At 47.7% G+C, this 20,518-nt stretch overlaps 1 protein-coding gene across 2 annotated transcripts; it reads left to right on the top strand.

The window, feature by feature from the left end:
• Positions 1-831: 831 nt before the first annotated feature.
• VCP (valosin containing protein) lies at positions 832-19,534 on the top strand. Of its 2 annotated transcripts, none has more exons than XM_002708010.5 (17): positions 832-1,186; positions 5,166-5,277; positions 5,464-5,636; positions 6,943-7,085; positions 7,596-7,726; positions 9,103-9,234; positions 12,467-12,569; positions 13,808-13,941; positions 14,019-14,154; positions 14,499-14,611; positions 15,019-15,183; positions 15,275-15,397; positions 15,679-15,891; positions 16,095-16,403; positions 16,647-16,802; positions 18,087-18,241; positions 18,392-19,534. In XM_002708010.5, exons 1-17 carry the CDS (start codon positions 1,170-1,172, stop codon positions 18,495-18,497), a joined length of 2,421 nt encoding a protein of 806 aa, XP_002708056.1. In that variant the 5' UTR covers positions 832-1,169; the 3' UTR covers positions 18,498-19,534. The 2 variants fall into 2 exon arrangements, with proteins under 2 accessions (XP_002708056.1, XP_069909903.1); XM_070053802.1 differs by having other exon boundaries at positions 907-1,186; positions 5,362-5,636.
• Positions 19,535-20,518: the final 984 nt, after the last annotated feature.

The raw sequence follows: 20,518 nt of genomic DNA, 5'->3' as shown, positions 1-20,518 counted from the left end.
CTTAGGGGTGACAGGCAGACCTGGGAGTCTCCTCATCTTCTCCCTGATCCCAAGTTCTGGAAATGTCCTGTGTCAGTCCACTGTGCCTGTATGAGTAGGGGATGAAGGTGCGTGAGTCAGCCTGTTAACTGTCATCAGGAATGGCTGTCACTTTGGGCTCAGGACTTCAAGTCCCAGCATGCAGTTTCCTTGCTGCCTTTGCCTCTATTGAATCCGCCGTGTTATGTGGTTGCCCTTTGAACTCTATGGACTTGCATGCCCTCCATCCAGTCATTGGTAGTGTATGGTAAAGGGAGCATGCACTCCCAAACGCTGAGAAACTAAAGCCTGTGGCATTGGTCATCAGGCTGTAATGACGAATAGGGTAGTGTGGATGAAGAGCTGGGTGCTAGTCAGCATGCGGGTCCAGAACAGATGTGGCTGGAGCCGGTGTTTTAAAGGACCAGGAAGAGGGCGAGGGTAATGGAGTAAGAGGATCTCCAGCCTGGAAGAGAAACTGTATAGGTTATCGCTTCAACAGGACTAGACTAATACAAGGGTTCAATCCATTGTGCTAGGTTCTTCCAGGGGATAGGCTCAGGAGCCAATGAACTGGAGCCAAGTGGGAGAGTCCGCCTCCGAGAGATTAAAGGCCTTCCTCTCTCCAGCCGATTGGGCCCTATTCCTTTCTTTGATTGGTCGGGAATCCCAATCCGTCGAGGAAGCGTAGCCTTGCGGCCAATTGACGTGGCGTTACTAGGCGTGTTGTATCCCTGAGGCGGGAGCCAGGCCCTAAACGAATTTCCTGATTGGCTGTGGTCGTCGGGTTGCTGGGGAGAGGCGCGGAGAGGCGGGCGGAAGGCCCCAGGGCAAGCGCTGATTGGCTGAGGTGAGAGCAGCTTTCCTTCCGATGATTCGGCTCTTCTCAGCTCAGTCTCAGCGAAGCGTCTGCAGCCGTCGTTTTACTCGCCGCTGCCGCTGCCCCCTCGCGGACCAAGAGTCAGCGTCTCCCGCCCGCCTGCCGCCCAGGTGCCTCTGGGAGGAAGCGTGAGGGGAGGCCGCCTGCTGGTGTGTCGCTGCTACTCGCCCCTTGCCTGGGAGAGCCGAGCTCCGGCCAAGTCCGTCACTTGCCATTCTCGTAGCCGTTACCCGCGGGCCGCCACAGCCGCCGACCGGGAGAGGCGCGCGCCATGGCCTCTGGAGCCGAGTAAGTGTGTGCGCGTGCCCGTCCTCCGGCGGCGGGGTCGCGCACCGCGGGACCCGACGCGCTGAGTAGGCCCGGCCGGCCTGACGGCGGGCGAGTGTGAGAGGTGGAGACGGGGAAGGAGAGCGAGCGGGAAAACAAGAAAGGGGGTGAACGAGGGGCTGCGGCCCCGGCCGGGCCCGGCCGCGCACCCGCGCGCCCCCTAGGCGGGGCTTGCGTTGGGCCCGGGTCGGAGCCTGGGCCGGATCGTGCTGTGTCATGCAGGCCCCGGCCGGCCTGACGGGCTCCCTCGGGACGGCCGTCCCGGCTCAGTGAGGTCTTCGGCCCGCCACTGCCGACGCGGGGCCTCGAGGCTGTGGAGCGCCGGCCCGCGACCCGGCCTCCCACTCGCGGAAGACCTTTGGTCCCCGAGGAGAGCAGGCCCCGCGCGCCCGAGGCCCCAGCCGGGCGCGGTGGGCGTGGACTTGGGGCCACGTGAAGGCCTCGGGAGCCCGGAGACTGCGGCGGAGGCCGGAGGAGGCCCGGCCGCTCGGGGAAGCGCGCGGCGGCCGTGTGGCGGCGAGCCGACCCGGGCCGGGGTGCGGGAGCCGGCAGGGTCTGCCTCCGACTTGCGGCCCTTCTCCCACTTGCGGCCTGCTGTGGTGAACGCCTCAGTCAGTTTTCCCTGCTATTAGGACTTCGAGGGAGGGAGAAAAGAGTTCTCCACTGCTTTAGCTCCTTGCTAGGGTTCGAATCTCAGTGCTTATTTCAAAGGCCTTCTTCGGTTTCAGCTTTTTGTGATGTTGCCCGAACCGTGCCAACACTTACAAGGACGTCCCTTTCCCCAGGCAGCTGTATTGAGAAATTTTCTCGTCCCTGGGGCTTTGGGGCCCCTTAGAAAAACACCTCAGCCCATTCCATTTAGATGCTAGGGAAAAAAACGCCTCGAAAAACCCAAATGCCACAGCCGGCCGACCGAAACTCTCCGTGCAGTCACCTGCCTAAGGGAGATTAGAATTTAGAGGTGTGTTAATTTCTGAGTTGGGAGGAAGTTGCTCCTTTAAAAGAACCGCATATCAATACTTAAAATAGCCTCTTAGGTCATATCCAGTCTTTTGTTTTCAAAAATAAAAATCTAAACTGTTTGGAAACTAGCATCATAGGCAGTTTCTGAACCTCTAGGTCATCTTGATGACTCTTACCTGAAACCCCTCCAAGTCCTCTGCGCACTATTGGTTCTGAAAAGTGCCTGGAGTGTGCAGGTGATGGGGCATGTCCACAAAGAGCATCTGTGACGGCTGCCGGCCGTGGTCTGGCTGAATTTGCTAAGAGATAATCACCTCTGATCTTGATCTTTACCATGCGTGAGGGGCATACCACTCACATTCAGAGCCAGGATAAGTAATGGTAGGCAGTTTGGGAGTTTTCTTAGAATGTAGTTGATGAGATTAAAGTACATATCATGATGCCTAGCCCGGTTCTATGCATCAAGTAGGCAGACAGGAGGCTCCTGGAAGGGTGGTTTATGGGTGGGGGAGCAAGAGAACCCAGGGCTTTGCACTGATTGTCTGTAGTTGTCACATTGACCATGCTTGGTCTCTGGGGTGTTGGTCAGCTTTGAGAGTGCCTTCTCTGCAGCATTGTGTCAAGAGTAGTACTTTTGGGATGAAGCAGGCAAGTTTGAGCTGAGGAGACTTTACCCTTAGAAACTAGCTTAAAGGCATACAACCCATGTCATGCGGGTCTGCTGAAAGCTTTGTTAGATGAGTGGGGTTTGTATTTCTTTTTGGTGGGGGGAGAGAAAAGGAAATATTTTTTCAAATGAACCTGACATTTATCCTCTTGCTAATTTGGGGTTTGTTTTTCTGATGAGGTATGTCAGGAACAGAGATATTAAAACTTCTTAGCTGGGGCCGGCGCTGTGGCGCAGCAGGGTAATGCCCTGGCCTGAAGTGCCGGCATCCCATATGGGCGCCAGTTTGAGACCCAGCTGCTCCACTTCCGATCCAGCTCTCTGCTATCGCCTGGGAAAGCAGTAGAAGATGGCCCAAGTCCTTGGGCCCCTGCACCCGTATGGGAGACCAGGAAGAAGCTCCTGGCTTTGGATCGGCGGGAGTGAACCATCGGATGGAAGACCTCTCTCTCTCTCTGTGCCTCTCTTTGTGTAACTCTGACTTTCAAGTAAAAAATAAATACATCTTTTACAAAAAAAAACTTCTTAGCTCCCTATCATTCTAGAACACAGGCACCTTTCCCCTCTCTCTTTGCAATTTGTGAAGATATTTCCAATGGGAAATAACTGTATGCCCAACTCCTAGAACAGTGCCTGTCATTATAGTAGACACTGATGAATTTGTTGAATGAAGAAATAATTTTTTTCTTTTGCTTTCCATATTGTCTGGCCTGTTTGGCTGATGCTCATGCTTCCCTGAGCCTTACTAAAGGGAGTAGTGCTTCAAAAGAGGAGTCCACTGAGTATAGTAGGAGTGAAGGCTGGAGACGAGCTAGGGAGGAAATTGATACCATTGTCTGGTGAATGATCTCAGCTTCTTGAAAGTGACAACTGAATTGAGATTTAGGCAACCTTGGTTTGGGTGAGGAGGGATTTGGGTTTACCCCATGTTTCAATGTTTTCTGGTTTTGGTTTTTTGGAGTTGTGTGCCTTTAGAGAAATTACTGTGAATCTCCTTTTGAACTTCAGCATTTTTCTGAAGGTTCCAGATCTGTTAGTGGTTTTTCTGATGATGCTGAGGTTTGTGCTTGGCATTCAACAGGTTTATCCTTTAAGGAAGGAAGCACTAGTGCTTCTGCCTCATTGTGACCCCAGGCTTACCTCCTTGAACCCTAAGGGAAGTTGTTGACTCATTTTATTTCCTGGGAGGCAAAGAGAGTTTGTGCTTTTGCTAATCATGGTGACTATTAATAAATAGTTTGTGACAGATATTGTATTTGAAAGGCAGAGTGACAGAGAGAGGGAGGGAGACAGAGATCTTCCATTCTGTGATTTACTCCCCAAATGGCCTCGATGGTCAGGGCTAGGCCAGGCCAAAGCCAGAAGCCTGGACTTCATCCGGGTCTCCCGTGTGGGTGGTAAAGGCCCAAACACTTGGGCCATCTTCCACTGCCTTCCCAGGTGCATTAGCAGGGAGATGGATCCTAAGCAGAACAGCTGGGACTTGAATTGGCAGTCATATGGGATGCTGGCTTCATAGATGGTGGCTTAACCTACTGTACCACAATGCTGGCCCCACATTTCAATATTTGTTGTCTAGCTAAAAACAATAAGCCTGTGAGATAGGTACTACTATAGTCCCCATTTTACAGGTAAGAATATCAAAGTCCAGAGAATTTAGCTAATTTGTTCTGCCAAGATCACAATTAAGCAATGGCATGGTTGGAATTCAGACCTAACAGACTGAGTACCAAAACCCTGCTCTTAACCACTGTTCTATACAGTCAAAGACTATTTTCATTTCTCTAATGCAGAGATGGAGGATGTCCAGCCTGTGGGCCATAAAAGGCCTATGAAATCATTCGGTTTGGCCCTGCTAAGTCAACTGCTGGCAGGATTTGAAATTCAATAAATCTATAGCAGGCTCATTTTTAAGTTGATAATTTTGTATGGCCTACGAATGATGTTATAAATATCTGAAAGGCTCTTGGCAGATAAAAGGCTCTCTACTCTTGTAAAATTGCTATGCAACCTTTATTTCTGTTATGTCTTCAATTATTCTTAGGCCATAGTTCCCTGACCCTGGGGCAAGATTACTTGGGGCCTTCCAGCTGGGACATTAGTACTGAAAATACTAGGAGCTGCTAGAACGAGGAATGTAATATATACTAGATATTGCTCCTTGTGACCTTGGCTGAATTTCCTTCCTTTGAGCTCTGCTGCAGGGTTGACTTCATCTATCTATTCTTTTTTCCCTAATTATGATTTTTAGACTGGTGGGCCTTTCAGGTTGGAGTATCTGTTAGCACTGATTTCACTTCCTCTTTCTAGTTCAAAAGGTGATGACTTATCAACAGCCATTCTCAAACAGAAGAACCGTCCCAATCGGTTAATTGTTGATGAAGCCATTAATGAGGACAACAGTGTGGTGTCCTTATCCCAGGTAAGTTGGGTCCACAGTCCTGTCTTTCCTTATGGTACTTACTTGAGGGATTTTCCCAGGTTTCTTCTCTCATTTTTCTTGCAGTGACCGCAGATAGAGTGGGGTTTACTGGGAATCCCAACCTCCAGGGCTGCTGCTTACCCCCTTCTGCCCAGTGACCCAAAGGCCTTAACCTTCTTTCCTCAGCCCAAGATGGATGAACTGCAGTTGTTCCGAGGTGACACAGTGTTGCTGAAAGGAAAGAAGAGGCGGGAAGCTGTGTGCATTGTGCTTTCTGATGACACATGTTCTGATGAGAAGATTCGAATGAATAGAGTGGTTCGGAATAATCTTCGCGTACGCCTAGGGGATGTCATCAGGTGTGTGTGGGGGATTCTTGGCCCCTCCGGGATGGGAGGCCAGACATAGCTTGCATTATAGCCAGGATGAAATCTTCGGCAGCTGCAGTTAGAGGAAGCCTCCTGGCTGGGAAGACTCATATTTTGTTGTTGTCTTTAGGTTTCTGTTCTGCCTTTCTGAGACTTCAAAATCTGCTGCTGCATGACTTTTTGATATGTTTGTTTTTTCCTACCAGAAGTGTAACCCACCATACCTTAGACCCTGGTTTTGGATGCCATTTGAGGGTGTCTCTCTGCCAAATAACTTCCTCACTACTGTGTTGAATTAATGGCTTGTATTAGGGACTGGGAAGGGAGTGTAGATCTGGGTATGGAAGGTGGGTGCCTAGCAGGTCTTTTTTTTTTTTTTTTTTTTTTTTTTTTTTTTTTTTTAAGATTTATTTGAAAGCGTGGCAACAATAGAGATCTCTTGCATCTTCTGTTTAGGCTGGGCCAGGCAGAAGCCAAGAGCCTGGAACTCCCTCTGGGTCTCTCACAGGGGTGGTGGGGACTAGGTACTTGCACCATCATCCACTGTGCATTGGCAGGGAACTGGATCTGAAGCAGAGTAGATAGGACTCAGACTGGCACTTGCTGCTCCATAATACCAGCCCCTTCTAGCAGGTTTTCAAGGATCCAGATCTAATGCAGGGTAGAGGTATCTCCAATGTGAGTGATTTTTTTCTTGTTATATAAATGTAGGCAAGAGGCTCTCCCATCTTGGAGTCATCTCTTGCCACTGCTCCCCAGCCACCCACCATCAGGCCAGTATCATCTGAAGCATCTGATTCTTTTTCATGGAGTCTTGGGGATGGGGGTGGAGGGAGGGTATTTAGGCACTTTATCAAGGTGTTCTGATTTCCTGGCTGAGAACGTTTTTAATTTTTTCACTTCTATTTCTCTGAACTTTGACACCAGATCAAGATCTCCCTTTGTAATAATGGGTTACCAGTGTTAGTTAGAAGGACTATCTTTGGATATCTTTCTTTGTAGACCCCACATGTCGTCTTTGTGAGCATTCTAAATGTTCTTTATTTGGGCTCTTTGACTAGGATTTGGCTGCCCTAGTGGCTTCTCCTCCTGTCCTACCCTGAATGTGACTTGTCTTAGTTCTGCTTCGCTGTTTCTTTGCCTTTACTCCTACCCTGCTTTCCTTTCTTTCTTCACCTAAATCCATCTCTGTTTTTCTCTTTGAATTGCCATCAGCTGTCTGTGCCAGGCCCTTGTGGACACACAGTGCTGGTGCTGCAGTGCAGTTGGTAATGTGGAGTCTGCTTGTCATCCTCAGCATCCAGCCATGCCCTGATGTGAAGTATGGTAAACGGATCCATGTGCTGCCCATTGACGACACAGTGGAAGGCATCACTGGCAATCTCTTTGAGGTGTATCTTAAACCGTACTTCTTGGAAGCTTATCGACCCATTCGGAAAGGTAAGTGATAATTCTGGGGATTGAGCTTAAGGATGATTAGAGGGATACTTGGAAAATGAACCCCGCAGTGTTTCTGTATTTTTGGTCATGCATGCATCCTTGTACATGTTTCTATGTTTTCTTTCCCTCTATCTCTACTCCAGGAGAGTAAGCTATCCTTTCATGTTTCTTGGAGGGAGAAAGTGGTCCATTTTGGCTGTGTCCACAGTCCAAAATGTATAGCTGTACAATTGGTGGTTGTAGTAAGAGCTTGAGCTGTCTGTACCTCAGAAGTTAAAACTTTATGGGCTTAGGACACATCAGGTTTTATTCATTGCGCTCTTAAGTAACAGTGGGACTTTTTAGGGATTAGCTTTTTAACTCTTGCTGTGTGCTTACTAAGACAGTGGAGGGTGGGCAGGGAGCTAGGGCTATGTCTAGTGAACTTGGTAGTTTAGACCTCAGGATCTCTTGAGAAATTCTCAGTCTTCTAGTTAACACTTCTAACTGTGCTTACACTTGTTCTTTTAGGAGACATTTTCCTTGTCCGGGGTGGCATGCGTGCTGTGGAATTCAAAGTAGTGGAGACAGATCCCAGCCCTTATTGCATTGTTGCTCCAGACACAGTGATCCACTGTGAAGGGGAGCCTATCAAACGAGAGGTGAGTTTTCTCTGTGATCCCAGCACTGATTCTTATTCTTATTCAGTGAGGCAGTCATGTTTCAGCTTTCAACACATTTTGGAACTAATTGGCTTTCTAGAGGCTGGAAAGTTCCTATCCACTTACTTCTTGGCCTTGTTTTTTCTTTCTCTTATTTTTTAATTTTTGACAGGCAGAGTTAGAGAGAGAGAAAGAGAGAAAGGTCTTCCTTTTCCATTGGTTCACTCCCCCAAATGGCCACCATGGCTGGCTGCACTGATCCGAAGCCAGGAGCCAGGTGCTTCTCCTGGTCTCCCATGCGGGTGCAGGGCCCAAGCACTTGGGCCATCCTCCACTGACTTCCCGGGCCACAGCAGAGAGCTGGACTGGAAGAGGAGCAACTGGGACAATCTGGCGCCCCAACTGGGACTAGAACCCGGTGTGCCGGCGCCGCAGGCGGAGGATTAGCCTACTGAGCCGCGGTGCCGGCCTCTCTTTATTTTTAAAAGATGAAAGAGTAAGGGGAGACAGCTTCCATCTACTGGTTCACTTCCTAGATGGCTGCAATGGCCAGCGCTGGGCCAGGCTGAAGCAAGGAGCTTCATCTAGATCTTCCATGTGGGTGGCAGGGGCCCAAACACTTGAACCATCTTTCTCTGCTTTTCCCAGGCCATTAGCAGGGAGTTGGATTGGAATTGGTACAGTGGGGATACAAACTGGGGCCCATATGGGCTGCCGGTGTGGCAGGTGGCAGCTTTAACCCCCTGTACCACAATGCTGTAGTCCCTGCTATACCAGGAATTTTTGTTGTTGTTACTGGTGTGTTTTTTTTTGTTTTGTTTTGTTTTGTTTTGTTTTGTTTTGAGAGGCAGAGTTACAAAGAGAGAAAGAGACCTGCCATCTGCTGCTTCACTTCCCAAATGACTGCTGATGGCTAGGGTTGGGCTGAGCTGAAGCCAGAAGCCAGGAACTCTATCCAGGTCTTCTTCCATGTGGTGGGCAGCGGCCCAAGCGCTTGGGCCATCTTCTGCTGCTTTACCAGGCACATAATGCCAGGAGTTTTAAAAATATAGATGAACCTGAAAGATAGAAGTCACTGGAATAACTGTTGAAGTAAAGCTGATGATATCATCCAGACCTCTTCTTATTCCTAGGGTTCACAGCTGCAGGTTTTAGGGAACCATTCCCAGGAGGACTCGGAGCAGTGTGAGAGGGAAAGGCTGTGCTAGAAGTCTTTGCTTTGGAAGTTTTAGTTGTTCTTTGAGCCATAATAACTTTAGCGGAGACTCTTCTTACACAGCAACATTTCCACACCATATTACTAGGATGATTTGGAAATACTCAGCTTCTGGTAATACAGTATTCCTGTCATGTTTCTTTGTCTCTTCCATGTTCAGGATGAGGAAGAATCCTTGAATGAAGTAGGCTATGATGACATCGGTGGCTGCAGGAAGCAGCTAGCTCAGATAAAGGAGATGGTGGAACTGCCCCTGAGACATCCTGCACTCTTCAAGGCAATTGGTGTGAAGGTGAGCATCCCAGGTGCTGGGTATCAAGACTAGAGTGGTGATTAGTGACTGACTATTCATTGTCATCCTGGAATGCTTTTATGCATGGCTTTCATTATTTGCCTTGGATTAGAGGGCAATAATATATTTTTTGGCCTAATAGAAGACTCTAAATTCATTAGGGCTACTGATGGTCTAGAACAGAGCAGATTGAGTTCTCTGTTGCATATATTTTTATTTTTTTATAACTTGAAAAATGTAAAATTAATTGTTGTGTCGTGGCGTGTACTAAAATTCTCACAAGAATCTACCCCCATTTCTATAGCATGGTCACCAATAGAAGGGAATTCTGTGCAGTGTAAAGGGTCCTGAGTCCAAGACATTAGAGATGCACTGGTCTACAGTGTAGCTTTCTGACCTTTTCTATAGGTGGTACATGCTGAAGGTGAAATTACTGTTTTGCCTAGTAAGCATTATACAGATAATTTCCTGTTCCATGTGGGCATTTTCTTTTTGTTTATTTCTTTATTTATTTTTAAAGATTTATTTATTTGAAAGAGTTACACAGAGAGAGAAGGAAAGGCAGAGAGAGAGAGGTCTTCCATATGCTGGTTCACTCCCCAAATGGCCTCAGTGGCTAGAGTTGAACCGATCCCAAGCCTGGAGCTTCTTCGGGTCTCCCATGTGGGCGCAAGGGCCCAAGGACATGGGTCATCTTCTACTGCTTTCCCAGGCCATAGCAGAGAGCTGGATCGGAGGTGGAGCAGCTGAGACTTGAACCGGTGCCCATATGGGATGCAAGCAGCCTTACCCACTACGCCACAGTGTCAGCACCCCCCCCCCCCCCATAGGCATTTTCAATGTCCTGCCTGTGGATAAGGCCACAGAAGAGAGCTTCAAAGAGGGAAACTTGAGGTTTACTCTAAAGATAGCATTCCAACGTGAAAATAAATCCTAGAAGGCTGTGATTACTGGAGTGAGTGAGCCTCTGGCAGTGAAGAGGATAGAGCCTGCTTTCTTAAATGGCTTCATATTTGGACCTTCATCTTTCTAAAATTGAGCCCTTGGCTCTCAGTTTTTTAGGGTGATTTATCTACCCTTAGTCTTTTGTGCAAGTTATACTCATAACTGTCGGTAGCTTCCTGGCAGTGGTTTCCCTGTTGGTAACAGGAGTACATATGGCCAGAGGTAAACTAAAGGTTTATTTTTCTGTTTTTAAATTGAGTTGGGAAGATCAGTTTAAATATTTATTTATTTAAAAAAAATTTTTAAAGATTTATTTTATTTATTTGAAAGAGTTACACAGAGAGGGGAGAGGCAGATAAAGAGAGAAGAGAGGTCTTCCATCTGTTGGTTTAGTCCCTAGATGGCCGCAACAGCCAGAGCTGCACCGATCTGAAGCCAGGAGCCAGGAGCTTCCTCCGTGTCTCCCACGTGGGTGCAGGGGCCTAAGGAATTGGGGCATCTTCTACTGCTATCCCAGGCCATAGCAGAGAGCTGGATCGGAAGTGGAGCAGCTGGGATTATAACCAGTGGCCATATGGGATGCCGGCACTTCAGGCCAGGGCTTTAGCCCACTGTGCCACAGCGCCGGCCCCTAAATATTTATTTTAATTTTATTTGAAAGGCAGAAAGATTTTACATTTCTGATTAACTCCCCAAATGCATCATCTAAGGTTGGGCCAGGCTAAAGCCAGAAACCTAGAACTCAATCTAGGTCTCCCACGAGAGTGTCAGCCACCCAAGTAGTTGAGCCTCCAAGTACTGCTGCCTCCAAGGGTGCACATTAGCAGGTTGCTGGAAGTGGAGCTGGGATTCCAGCCCATGCACTTTGAAATGGGATATAGGCATCCCAAGGGGTGTCTTAATTGCTGTACCAAAGGCTTATTGTTCTTTTTTTTTTTTTTGAAGTTTATTATTTATGTATTTGAAAGTCAGAATTGCAGAGAGAGATCTTCATCCGCTGGTTCACTCCCTAAATGGCTGCAGTGGGCAGGGCTGGGCAAGGATGAAGCCAGATCTAGGAGCTTTATCCAGGTCTCCCACATGGGTGCAAGGGTCCAAACTGCTTGGGCGATCTTCTGTTGCCTTCCCAGGTGTGTCAGTAGGGAGCTGGATCAGAAGTAGAGCAGCTGGGACTTGAACCAGTACCCATATGCAGACAATGGCTTAACCCACTGCACCATAGCGCCAGCCCCCAAGGCTTTTTTTTTTTTTTTTTTTTTTTTTTTTTTTTTTTGTACAAATTTCATAAGTACAACTGTACAACTTTAGGGATATAGTTATTCTTCCCACCATCCACCATACCCACCTTCCCACCCCTCCTCCTCCTCCTCCTCCTCCTCCTCGCTCTCCCCTTGCCAGTCCCATTCTCCGTTAAGATTGATTTTCAATTAACTTTGTACACAGAATATTTCAACAATTTGCACACACACATACAAACTGAGAACTAGTTTTACAGTTAACTCTGATATACAACTCACTGAGGACAGAGGTCCTGCATGGGAAGTTAGTGCACAGTGACTCTTGTTGTTGATTTAACTATTAACAGTGCTTATGTATGATGTCATTGACTACCCGAGGCTCTTGACATGAGCTACCTAGGCTATGGAAGCCTTTTGAGTTCACAAACTTTGTCAATATTTGGACAAGGCCACAAGCAAAGTGAAAGTTCTCCCTTTAGAGTAGAGTACATCCTTCTTTGATGGCCACTTCTTTCTGCTGGGGTCTCAGTAACAGAGATCCTTCATGTAGAACGTTTTTTGCCACAATGTCTTACCTTTCTATGAAAGGCTCATTCTTAATGGTGTCAGAATTGAATTCTTTTTTTTTTTTTTTTAAGATTTATTTATTTATTTGAAAGTCAGAATTACACAGAGAGAGAGAGGTCTTCCATCCGATGGTTCACTCCCCAATTAGCTGCAACGGCCAGAGCTGTGCCAATCGGAAGCCAGGAGCTTCCTCCGGGTCTCCCATGCAGGTGCAGGGGCCCAACGACTTGGGCCGTTTTCCACTGCTATCCCAGGCCACAGCAGAGAGCTGGATCAGAAGTGGATCAGCTGGGACTTGAACCGGCACCCATATGGGATGCTGGCACTGCAGGCCAGGGCGTTAACCTGCTGCGCCACAGTGCCGGCTCCCAGAATTGAATTCTAATTCTCACCCTTTCTAGAGTCCTAGTCAAGCCAGTTTGAGGTGAGTGGCGTTGAGAAGTCAGGAGTCTAATTCTAATTGCTCTTATGTTGGTCCCCAGCCTCCTCGGGGAATCCTGCTCTATGGACCTCCTGGAACAGGGAAGACCCTGATTGCCCGAGCTGTGGCAAATGAAACTGGGGCCTTCTTCTTCCTGATCAATGGTAAGAGATTTGATTTGTCTTGTGTCTGTCTAGAACTAGCCCTGGCCTGAACAGCTCATTGATAACATCCATTTGCAGCCATGCTCTCATGCACACTTTAGCATCTTTTGCTGGGGTACATTATAGACAGGTCAGCAACAAGTGGGAGATTTTTTTTTTTTTTTTTTTTTTGACAGGCAGAGTGGACAGTGAGAGAGAGAGACAGAGAGAAAGGTCTTCCTTTTGCCGCTGGTTCACCCTCCAATGGCCGCCGCGGCCGGCACGCTGTGGCTGGCGCACTGCACTGATCCGATGGCAGGAGCCAGGTGCTTCTGGTCTCCCATGGGGTGCAGGGCCCAAGCACTTGGGCCATCCTCCACTGCACTCCCTGGCCACAGCAGAGAGCTGGCCTGGAAGAGGGGCAACCGGGACAGAATCCGGCGCCCCGACTGGGACTAGAACCCGGTGTGCCAGCGCCGCAGGCGGAGGATTAGCCTAGTGAGCCGTGGCGCCGGCCAAGTGGGAGATATTTTATACTGATACTTTTTGTCTTTTCCCCTCAACCTAGAAAAAGTTGTGTACATTTTTGTAAGGAATATTTATGTATTTAAAAGAGTTACAGAGAGAGGGAGAGACAGAGATCTTCCATCCGCTGGTTTACTCCCCAAATGACCACAAGGGCCCAGTCTGAGCCAGGCTGAAGCCAGGAGTCAGGAACTTCATCTGGGTCTCCTATGTGGGTGGCATTTAGGCCATCTTCCACTGCTTTTCTAGGCCTTTAGCAGGGAGCTAGATTGGCAGTAGAGCTGCTGAGACGTGAACTGGTTCCCATATGGGATGCTTGTGTGGCATGGTGATAGCTTTACCTGCTACTCCACAATGCCAGCCCCAAGATATTTAAGGGGGAGCAAGTTGGAATTAAAAAAAAAAATAAAATAAAGGTATGATGCCTATTTGAGAGGCTTAGGGAAGATGGGCCAACACCACCTGTCTCTTAGAGAATGTTAAGCTGTAGAGATCCAGCTTGTGTGATGTCTCCTGCTCTTGCCAGAGACCTTTACACTTTGAAAAAAATGTGCTTGGTTTCTCTACCCCAGCTTTGTGGCTGTCCTGGGTGATAGCTGGCATTGGTGAGAAGGTAGACGGAAGTTAGTATCTTCTCATCCAGGACCTATCCTAGGGCAGATAAGGTAACTGATTTATTTTGGGACTGGGAAAGGTTGTAATTTTATCATTGTCTTCATTTTGTTTTCTTTCAGGTCCTGAGATCATGAGCAAGTTGGCTGGTGAGTCTGAGAGCAATCTTCGTAAAGCCTTTGAGGAAGCGGAGAAGAATGCTCCTGCCATCATCTTCATTGATGAACTGGATGCCATTGCTCCCAAAAGAGAGAAAGTAGGAGTTTACCCGAGGGAATGGTGGGAGGTTGAAAGGTCCTAACATTGCTTCTGACCAGACATTTGTCCTGCCAGACTCACGGGGAGGTGGAGCGGCGTATTGTATCACAATTGTTGACCCTTATGGATGGACTAAAGCAGAGGGCACACGTGATAGTTATGGCAGCAACCAACAGACCCAACAGCATTGACCCGGCACTGCGACGGTTTGGTAAGGACTCCAGCTTCCTTCACCCTTTCCTTGCTCATAGAGAGATTATAGATCTATTGAGTTTAATCTCTATCCTTCATCTGAGTCACCTGATTTGATTATGAGGATTCCTTGAAGTTTTTTTGCAGTGGTAGGGCACAAGGGTCCTTGTATCCTGTATCCTGTCTAGAGTGACCAGCCATCCTGATTGGCTTGAGACTGAGGGGTTTCCAGAGACATAGGACTTTCAGTGCTAATGCCAGTACAGTTCTGAGTTAACTGAGATGATCAGTCACTTTAGGCTTCTTCCTTTTTCCCTCTGGTCCAGAAATGAGCCCTGTCTATGTTCACACACTGTCCCACAGGTCGCTTTGACAGGGAGGTAGATATTGGAATCCCTGATGCTACAGGACGCTTGGAAATTCTTCAGATCCATACCAAGAACATGAAGCTGGCAGATGATGTGGACCTGGAACAGGTGGAGTGGTGATGAGAGCTGACCAGGAGTTAGGATATCTCTTTTCCTAGGCAGTTTGTAGGGAACTGGCTAGGGACATAAACTTAAGCTGTTACTAGATTCGTTTTGATTCATGGGTAAGGGAAAGGAAATGAGCTCAGATTGAGTTCAGGAAATCAGAGCTGGCATGTGTCTCAGTTGATAATATGTTAAAAGTAAACCTGAGTTGTTGGGCAAGTTTTATTTCTAGGCCTCAAGTCCCAGACTTGAGTATTTAAACCCTAGCCAGTGAAGGGTCTGCTAGTTAAGGAAATGGGATGACCCAGATATAGAAATCAGGGGAAGGGGCCAACATTCTGTTGTCTTCAAGCTTCCTGAAGGCAGCTCTGTCTTTGAGATGGCATAGTAAGTAGATCTTCTCTCTGCAGGTAGCCAATGAGACTCATGGGCACGTGGGTGCTGATTTAGCAGCCCTGTGCTCGGAGGCTGCTCTGCAGGCCATCCGCAAGAAGATGGATCTCATTGACCTAGAGGATGAGACCATTGATGCTGAGGTCATGAACTCCCTGGCAGTTACTATGGATGACTTCCGGGTAAGGGCCATACCTCTACCTCTGGTACAGTCGTATATACATTGACCCCTCCCCTGGTTAAGTCTCATTTCCATTTTTCCTCCCTTTTTAGTGGGCCTTAAGTCAGAGCAACCCATCAGCACTGCGGGAAACTGTGGTAGAGGTACCACAAGTAACCTGGGAAGACATCGGGGGCCTGGAGGATGTCAAACGTGAACTTCAGGAACTGGTCCAGGTAGGTTGACTTGGTCCAGGGTGAATCACTGCTTCAGTTCATTGAAGTTCATTCTCTCCTGGGTGGTCTCAGGGAGTCAGCACGTTGAAGAGTTGTGGCCACAACCGAGAGACCTGCCATTCTCTTAGAATTTGAGGCACTAGGAAGTCTTTCTGCTTCTAGAGAACCTGGATTTTACATGGTGGAGTACACCATGAAGTGGTGGGAAAGATGCTTCTGTTTGGTTAGATTTCTTTAAAAATATGAAGATAGCCTTGAATCTTTTTCTCATTTCCTTCTAGTATCCTGTGGAGCATCCAGACAAATTCCTCAAGTTTGGCATGACACCCTCCAAGGGAGTTCTATTCTATGGACCTCCTGGATGTGGGAAAACTCTGCTGGCCAAAGCCATTGCTAATGAATGTCAGGCCAACTTCATCTCCATCAAGGGTCCTGAGCTGCTTACTATGTGGTTTGGGGAGTCTGAAGCCAATGTTAGGGAAATCTTTGACAAGGTGAGCTATAGAAGGGAGAGAGGGAAGGAGGGCTATCTGTTCCCTTGCTTGGGGCAAGGTAGGGATAGAGGCTGTTTTCTTTAAGAGAATCAAACCATCTTACTGCTGGTTACCCAGGTGGGGCAGTGAAGTTCACTGCATTTTCCTTCTAAGATTTGAGACCCAGTTATGTTCCTGGTTGAGTTAGTCTGTCCGTCCTACAGGCCCGCCAAGCTGCTCCCTGTGTGCTATTCTTTGATGAGCTGGATTCAATTGCCAAGGCTCGTGGTGGTAACATTGGAGATGGTGGTGGGGCTGCTGACCGAGTCATCAACCAGATCCTGACAGAAATGGATGGCATGTCCACAAAAAAGAATGTGTTCATCATTGGCGCTACCAACCGGCCTGATATCATTGATCCTGCCATCTTGAGACCTGGACGTCTTGATCAGCTCATCTACATCCCACTTCCTGATGAGAAGTCCCGTGTTGCCATCCTCAAAGCTAACCTGCGCAAGTCTCCTGTTGCCAAGGCAGGTGCAGGGTCACAGGCCATGGGGATTACTATGAGTCCTTAGATAAAATTCATTGGGGATTTCTGAGGATGGGATTGGTCTAAAGGAAAGTGGAAGGTCTGAAGGATTATGTTATTTGAAGGAAAAATGGAGTGGCAGAAGCTGGGGCAAACTGAAGTTGGGAGTGCTTGGGTAGCCTCAAAAATTGTATATTCCAGGGAAGGAAAACCTAAATGTTGATAGCTCCTTTGCTTCTTTTAGGATGTGGATTTGGAGTTCCTGGCTAAGATGACCAATGGCTTCTCTGGAGCTGACTTAACAGAGATTTGCCAACGTGCTTGCAAACTGGCCATCCGTGAATCCATTGAAAGTGAGATCAGGCGAGAACGGGAGAGGCAAACAAACCCATCAGCCATGGTGAGTGAGTCTGCATCTTTTCCCCAGCTGTCTCAATCCTGAGGAGTCAGGGAACAGTCTCCACCATGCCCTAGAGTTGAGAATGCATGGTATTGGAAGGATGCTCTGACTAAGATGTTTATCAGGACACCAAAGAGAACACTGAAGTGAGCCTGTTTGGTCTGGAATAAGGCTGAGAAGAGATGGGCGGGCTATATGCTCAGTCTAAACTAGGTCCTGGAGGGAAATTAAAGTGTGGTTGTGTAGCAAAAAAAGGGAAAGAGCTTCAAACCCAGAATCTAATCCTAGGATCTATAGATCTCTCCTTGGTGGTTGGGGAAGGCAGCCATAGAACCCCCAAAATGAAATACAGGTTTGTATGTGTGTATGTGCAAGCTCTGTGATGGTAAGGACTCTTACCATCTCACTTGATTCCCACTGTATCCTGGCATTATATTTAGGACTTAATGAGTGACTTTCTTTGTCTTTTGGAAGGGGTCTGTGACATTTTTCCCTTCCTTAGGAGCTTAAAATCTGATGTCATAATCCTAGGAAGCTATTTCATAATTCAAAGCAATTGGGGTAGCCTCAGTGGAATAGAAAGGGTTTGACAAAGGGAAAAGCAGCCCACATAATTTTCTCTAGTACTAGAATTGCAGGAATTTTTTAAGATTTATTTTTATTCAAGAGGCAGAGTTAACAGAGAAAGGGAGAGACAGAGAGATCTTCCATCTTCTGGTTTACTTCCCAAATAGCCGCAACAACTGGAGCTGGGGCCAGGCTAAAGCCAGGAACTTATCTGGGTCTCCCATGTGGGTGCATTTGGGTCATCTTCCACTGCTTTCCCAGGGGCATTAGCAGGGAGCTGGATCAGAAGAGGAGCAGCGGGGACTTGAACTGGCACTCATGGGGTGCTGGTATGGCAGACAGGTGATGGCATAACCCTCTGATGCTGACATCAGTTTTCATGCTTTTTGATAGAAATATGTAAAGTCTGTGGCTATTACCATAGTTGAGATAAAGAAATTTCTGTTCCATAAAGTGTCCTCAGGCCACTTGAGACAGCATCTTCTCTAAGCCCCTGGCAACCACTGATATGATTTTCATCTGTATAGTTTGCCCTTTGCGAGAATGCACTGATGAATTTTTAAGCAGAGCAGTGACTCAGTCTTAGGAAGTTTAGGTTGGATTTGGAGGGGCAGGCAAACCAGTAAACTCCCACAATAATGAGAGGCAGGGAGGCCAGGAATGGAGTCCAGGCTAATCCTTAACTACTCTGGTGGTCTGTGTTTACCAACACTATAGGAAGTAGAAGAGGATGATCCAGTGCCAGAGATTCGCCGAGATCACTTTGAGGAAGCCATGCGCTTTGCCCGCCGTTCTGTCAGTGACAATGACATTCGGAAGTATGAGATGTTTGCCCAGACCCTTCAGCAGAGTCGAGGATTTGGCAGCTTCAGGTAACTGAGGGCAGTGAGCAGTGGTTAAATTGCCTTGGGGACCTACACAAACAAGGTGTTGGGAGTCCCTAAGGAGGCTAGATGGGTAGTTCTGAAAATCCTGTGCAGGCCTGTTCTAACTTTCATTTTTGATTCTGCTCTTGTACACAGATTCCCTTCAGGGAACCAGGGTGGAGCTGGCCCCAGTCAGGGCAGTGGAGGCGGCACAGGCGGCAGTGTGTATACAGAAGACAATGATGATGACCTGTATGGCTAAGTGATGTTGGCCAGCATGCAGCGAGCTGGCCTGGCTGGACCTTGTTCCCAGGGGGTGGGGGCGCTTGCCCAGGAGGGACCAGGGGTGCGCCCACGGCCTGCTTCATTCTTCAGTCTGAACAGTTCAGCTACAGTCAGACTCTGGACAGGGGGTTTCTGTTGCAAAAAATACAAAAGCGATAAAAATAAAAGCAATTTTCATTTGGGAGGCGGAGAGTGAATTACCAACAGGGAATTGGGCCTTGGGCCTACGCCATTTCTGTTATAGTTTGAGGCAGTGCAGGGGATCTGTGTGGGATGTGAACCCAGGCACTAGCGCCACCCCCACAGGAAAGCATCTGCACTTCACTCAATGCTGCCCAAGCCCTCCCTTCCCCCTATCCAACCTGGGTAGGTGGGTGAGGGGCCACAGTTGCTGAGTGTTTATATAGAGAGTAGGTTGATTTTTATTTTACATGCTTTTGAGTTATTGTTGGAAAACTAATCACAAGCAGTTTCTAAACCAAAAAATGACATGTTGTAAAAGGATAATAAATGTTGGGTCAAAATGGAGCCTGAATCCTGGCCCCTGTGCCTGCTTCTTTTCCTGGGACGGGCCTTGGGCTACCTCTCACTGCCAAGGCACAATTCCAATGTGAAGTCCTGGAAGTAAGTCGCACCCCCCTCCCTTCCTGATTAACATCAGTGTATTTTCTCCTGCTGTTTCACCCTGCATCTGTGCCATCACTGAGTAGGACTGCAGTGGAGTAGGGGCAGGGAGCCTGATGGAGCTTCAAATGTGGAGAATGTGGTACCCCTTCACCTATGTTTGATGTGGACAATAAGGCTAGACCTGAGGAGCACCCTAATCTTGACCAAACACTGGATTGGGGTGCCCCCTGAAAAATCTTAGGGTTGCTAAAAGATAACAATCTGTCTTCAGGTGTAAACATCTAAGAACCCCAAACATTCATTCCCTGGTTGAGGATCACGTACGATTATGTCCCACTTTATGTAATTAGTATTATTAAAAAGAAACAGCTTTTTGCTATTACAAAATTCTAGAAGTGGATGTGTTTTTTCTGAAGTAACACCCTCTGTTCACAGCCTGTTCAGGTGATTGTTTGCATAATTTACTCAGTGGGTTTAGAGTATCTTCTTTATTCAACAGGTACCAAAGTAATCACTACTTGCTTCTGGGGTCAAATACAAGATGCCTTACCCAAAGCGTGGTGCAGTGAAAATTGTCCACTGAGTAAAATTATTGGTCATAGTACATACAGTAGGCAGAAAATATCAGGCCGTGGTCTAGTCTATATGGTTAGGTAATCCACAAGGACAGAAGATAACAATGGTTGATTAAACTGGGGCTTCTCTGGAACTCATGTGCTGTGAACATAGCACTTTTGGATTCAAATTGTCCCTTGTTTCTTACCAGGCTCTGTTTTGGATAATCCTTTGGTCCTATGCTTTAGATGTTCATGATGGCCTTTTCCTACTTGGAATTTTGTTGTTCTTTGTCATCCCTGTGAGTTGACAGCCTAACTTCAGTGAGGATCACAGACAAGGTTATTTGGGGAAAGACTTTTTATACCTTTCCATCAAGGCTGTGGGGATATAACAGAAGGCAAATGTCATTTTCCTCCCAGATATGTATGTAGACAGAGGTTTTTTTTTTTTTTTTAAGATTTTGTATTTATTTGAGAGGTAGAGTGACAGACAGTGAGAGGGAGAGTTGGTTCACTCCCCAAATGGCCGCCACGGCCGGAGCTGTGCCAGTCCGAAGCCAGGAGCCAGGAGCTTCTTCCTGGTCTCCCATGTGGGTGCAGGGGCCCAAGGACTCGGGCCATCTTCTGCTTTCCCAGGCCACAGCAGAGAGCTGGATTGGAAGAGGAGCAGCTGGGACAGAACCAGTGCCCATATGGGATGAAGGCGCCACAGGCAGGGGTTAACCTACTGCGCCACGGTGCTGGCCCCAACAGAGGTTGATAGGTAATACAAATTTTGTCAAAATGATTGTGTGAAAAGTGAAGGTCAACCAGT

This window comes from Oryctolagus cuniculus, chromosome 1 (genome assembly GCF_964237555.1).
Source record: "Oryctolagus cuniculus chromosome 1, mOryCun1.1, whole genome shotgun sequence".
NCBI classification, from domain to species: domain Eukaryota; kingdom Metazoa; phylum Chordata; class Mammalia; order Lagomorpha; family Leporidae; genus Oryctolagus; species Oryctolagus cuniculus.
Note: the sequence above shows the minus strand (reverse complement) of the source record. Positions and strands in the feature narration are given on the sequence as shown.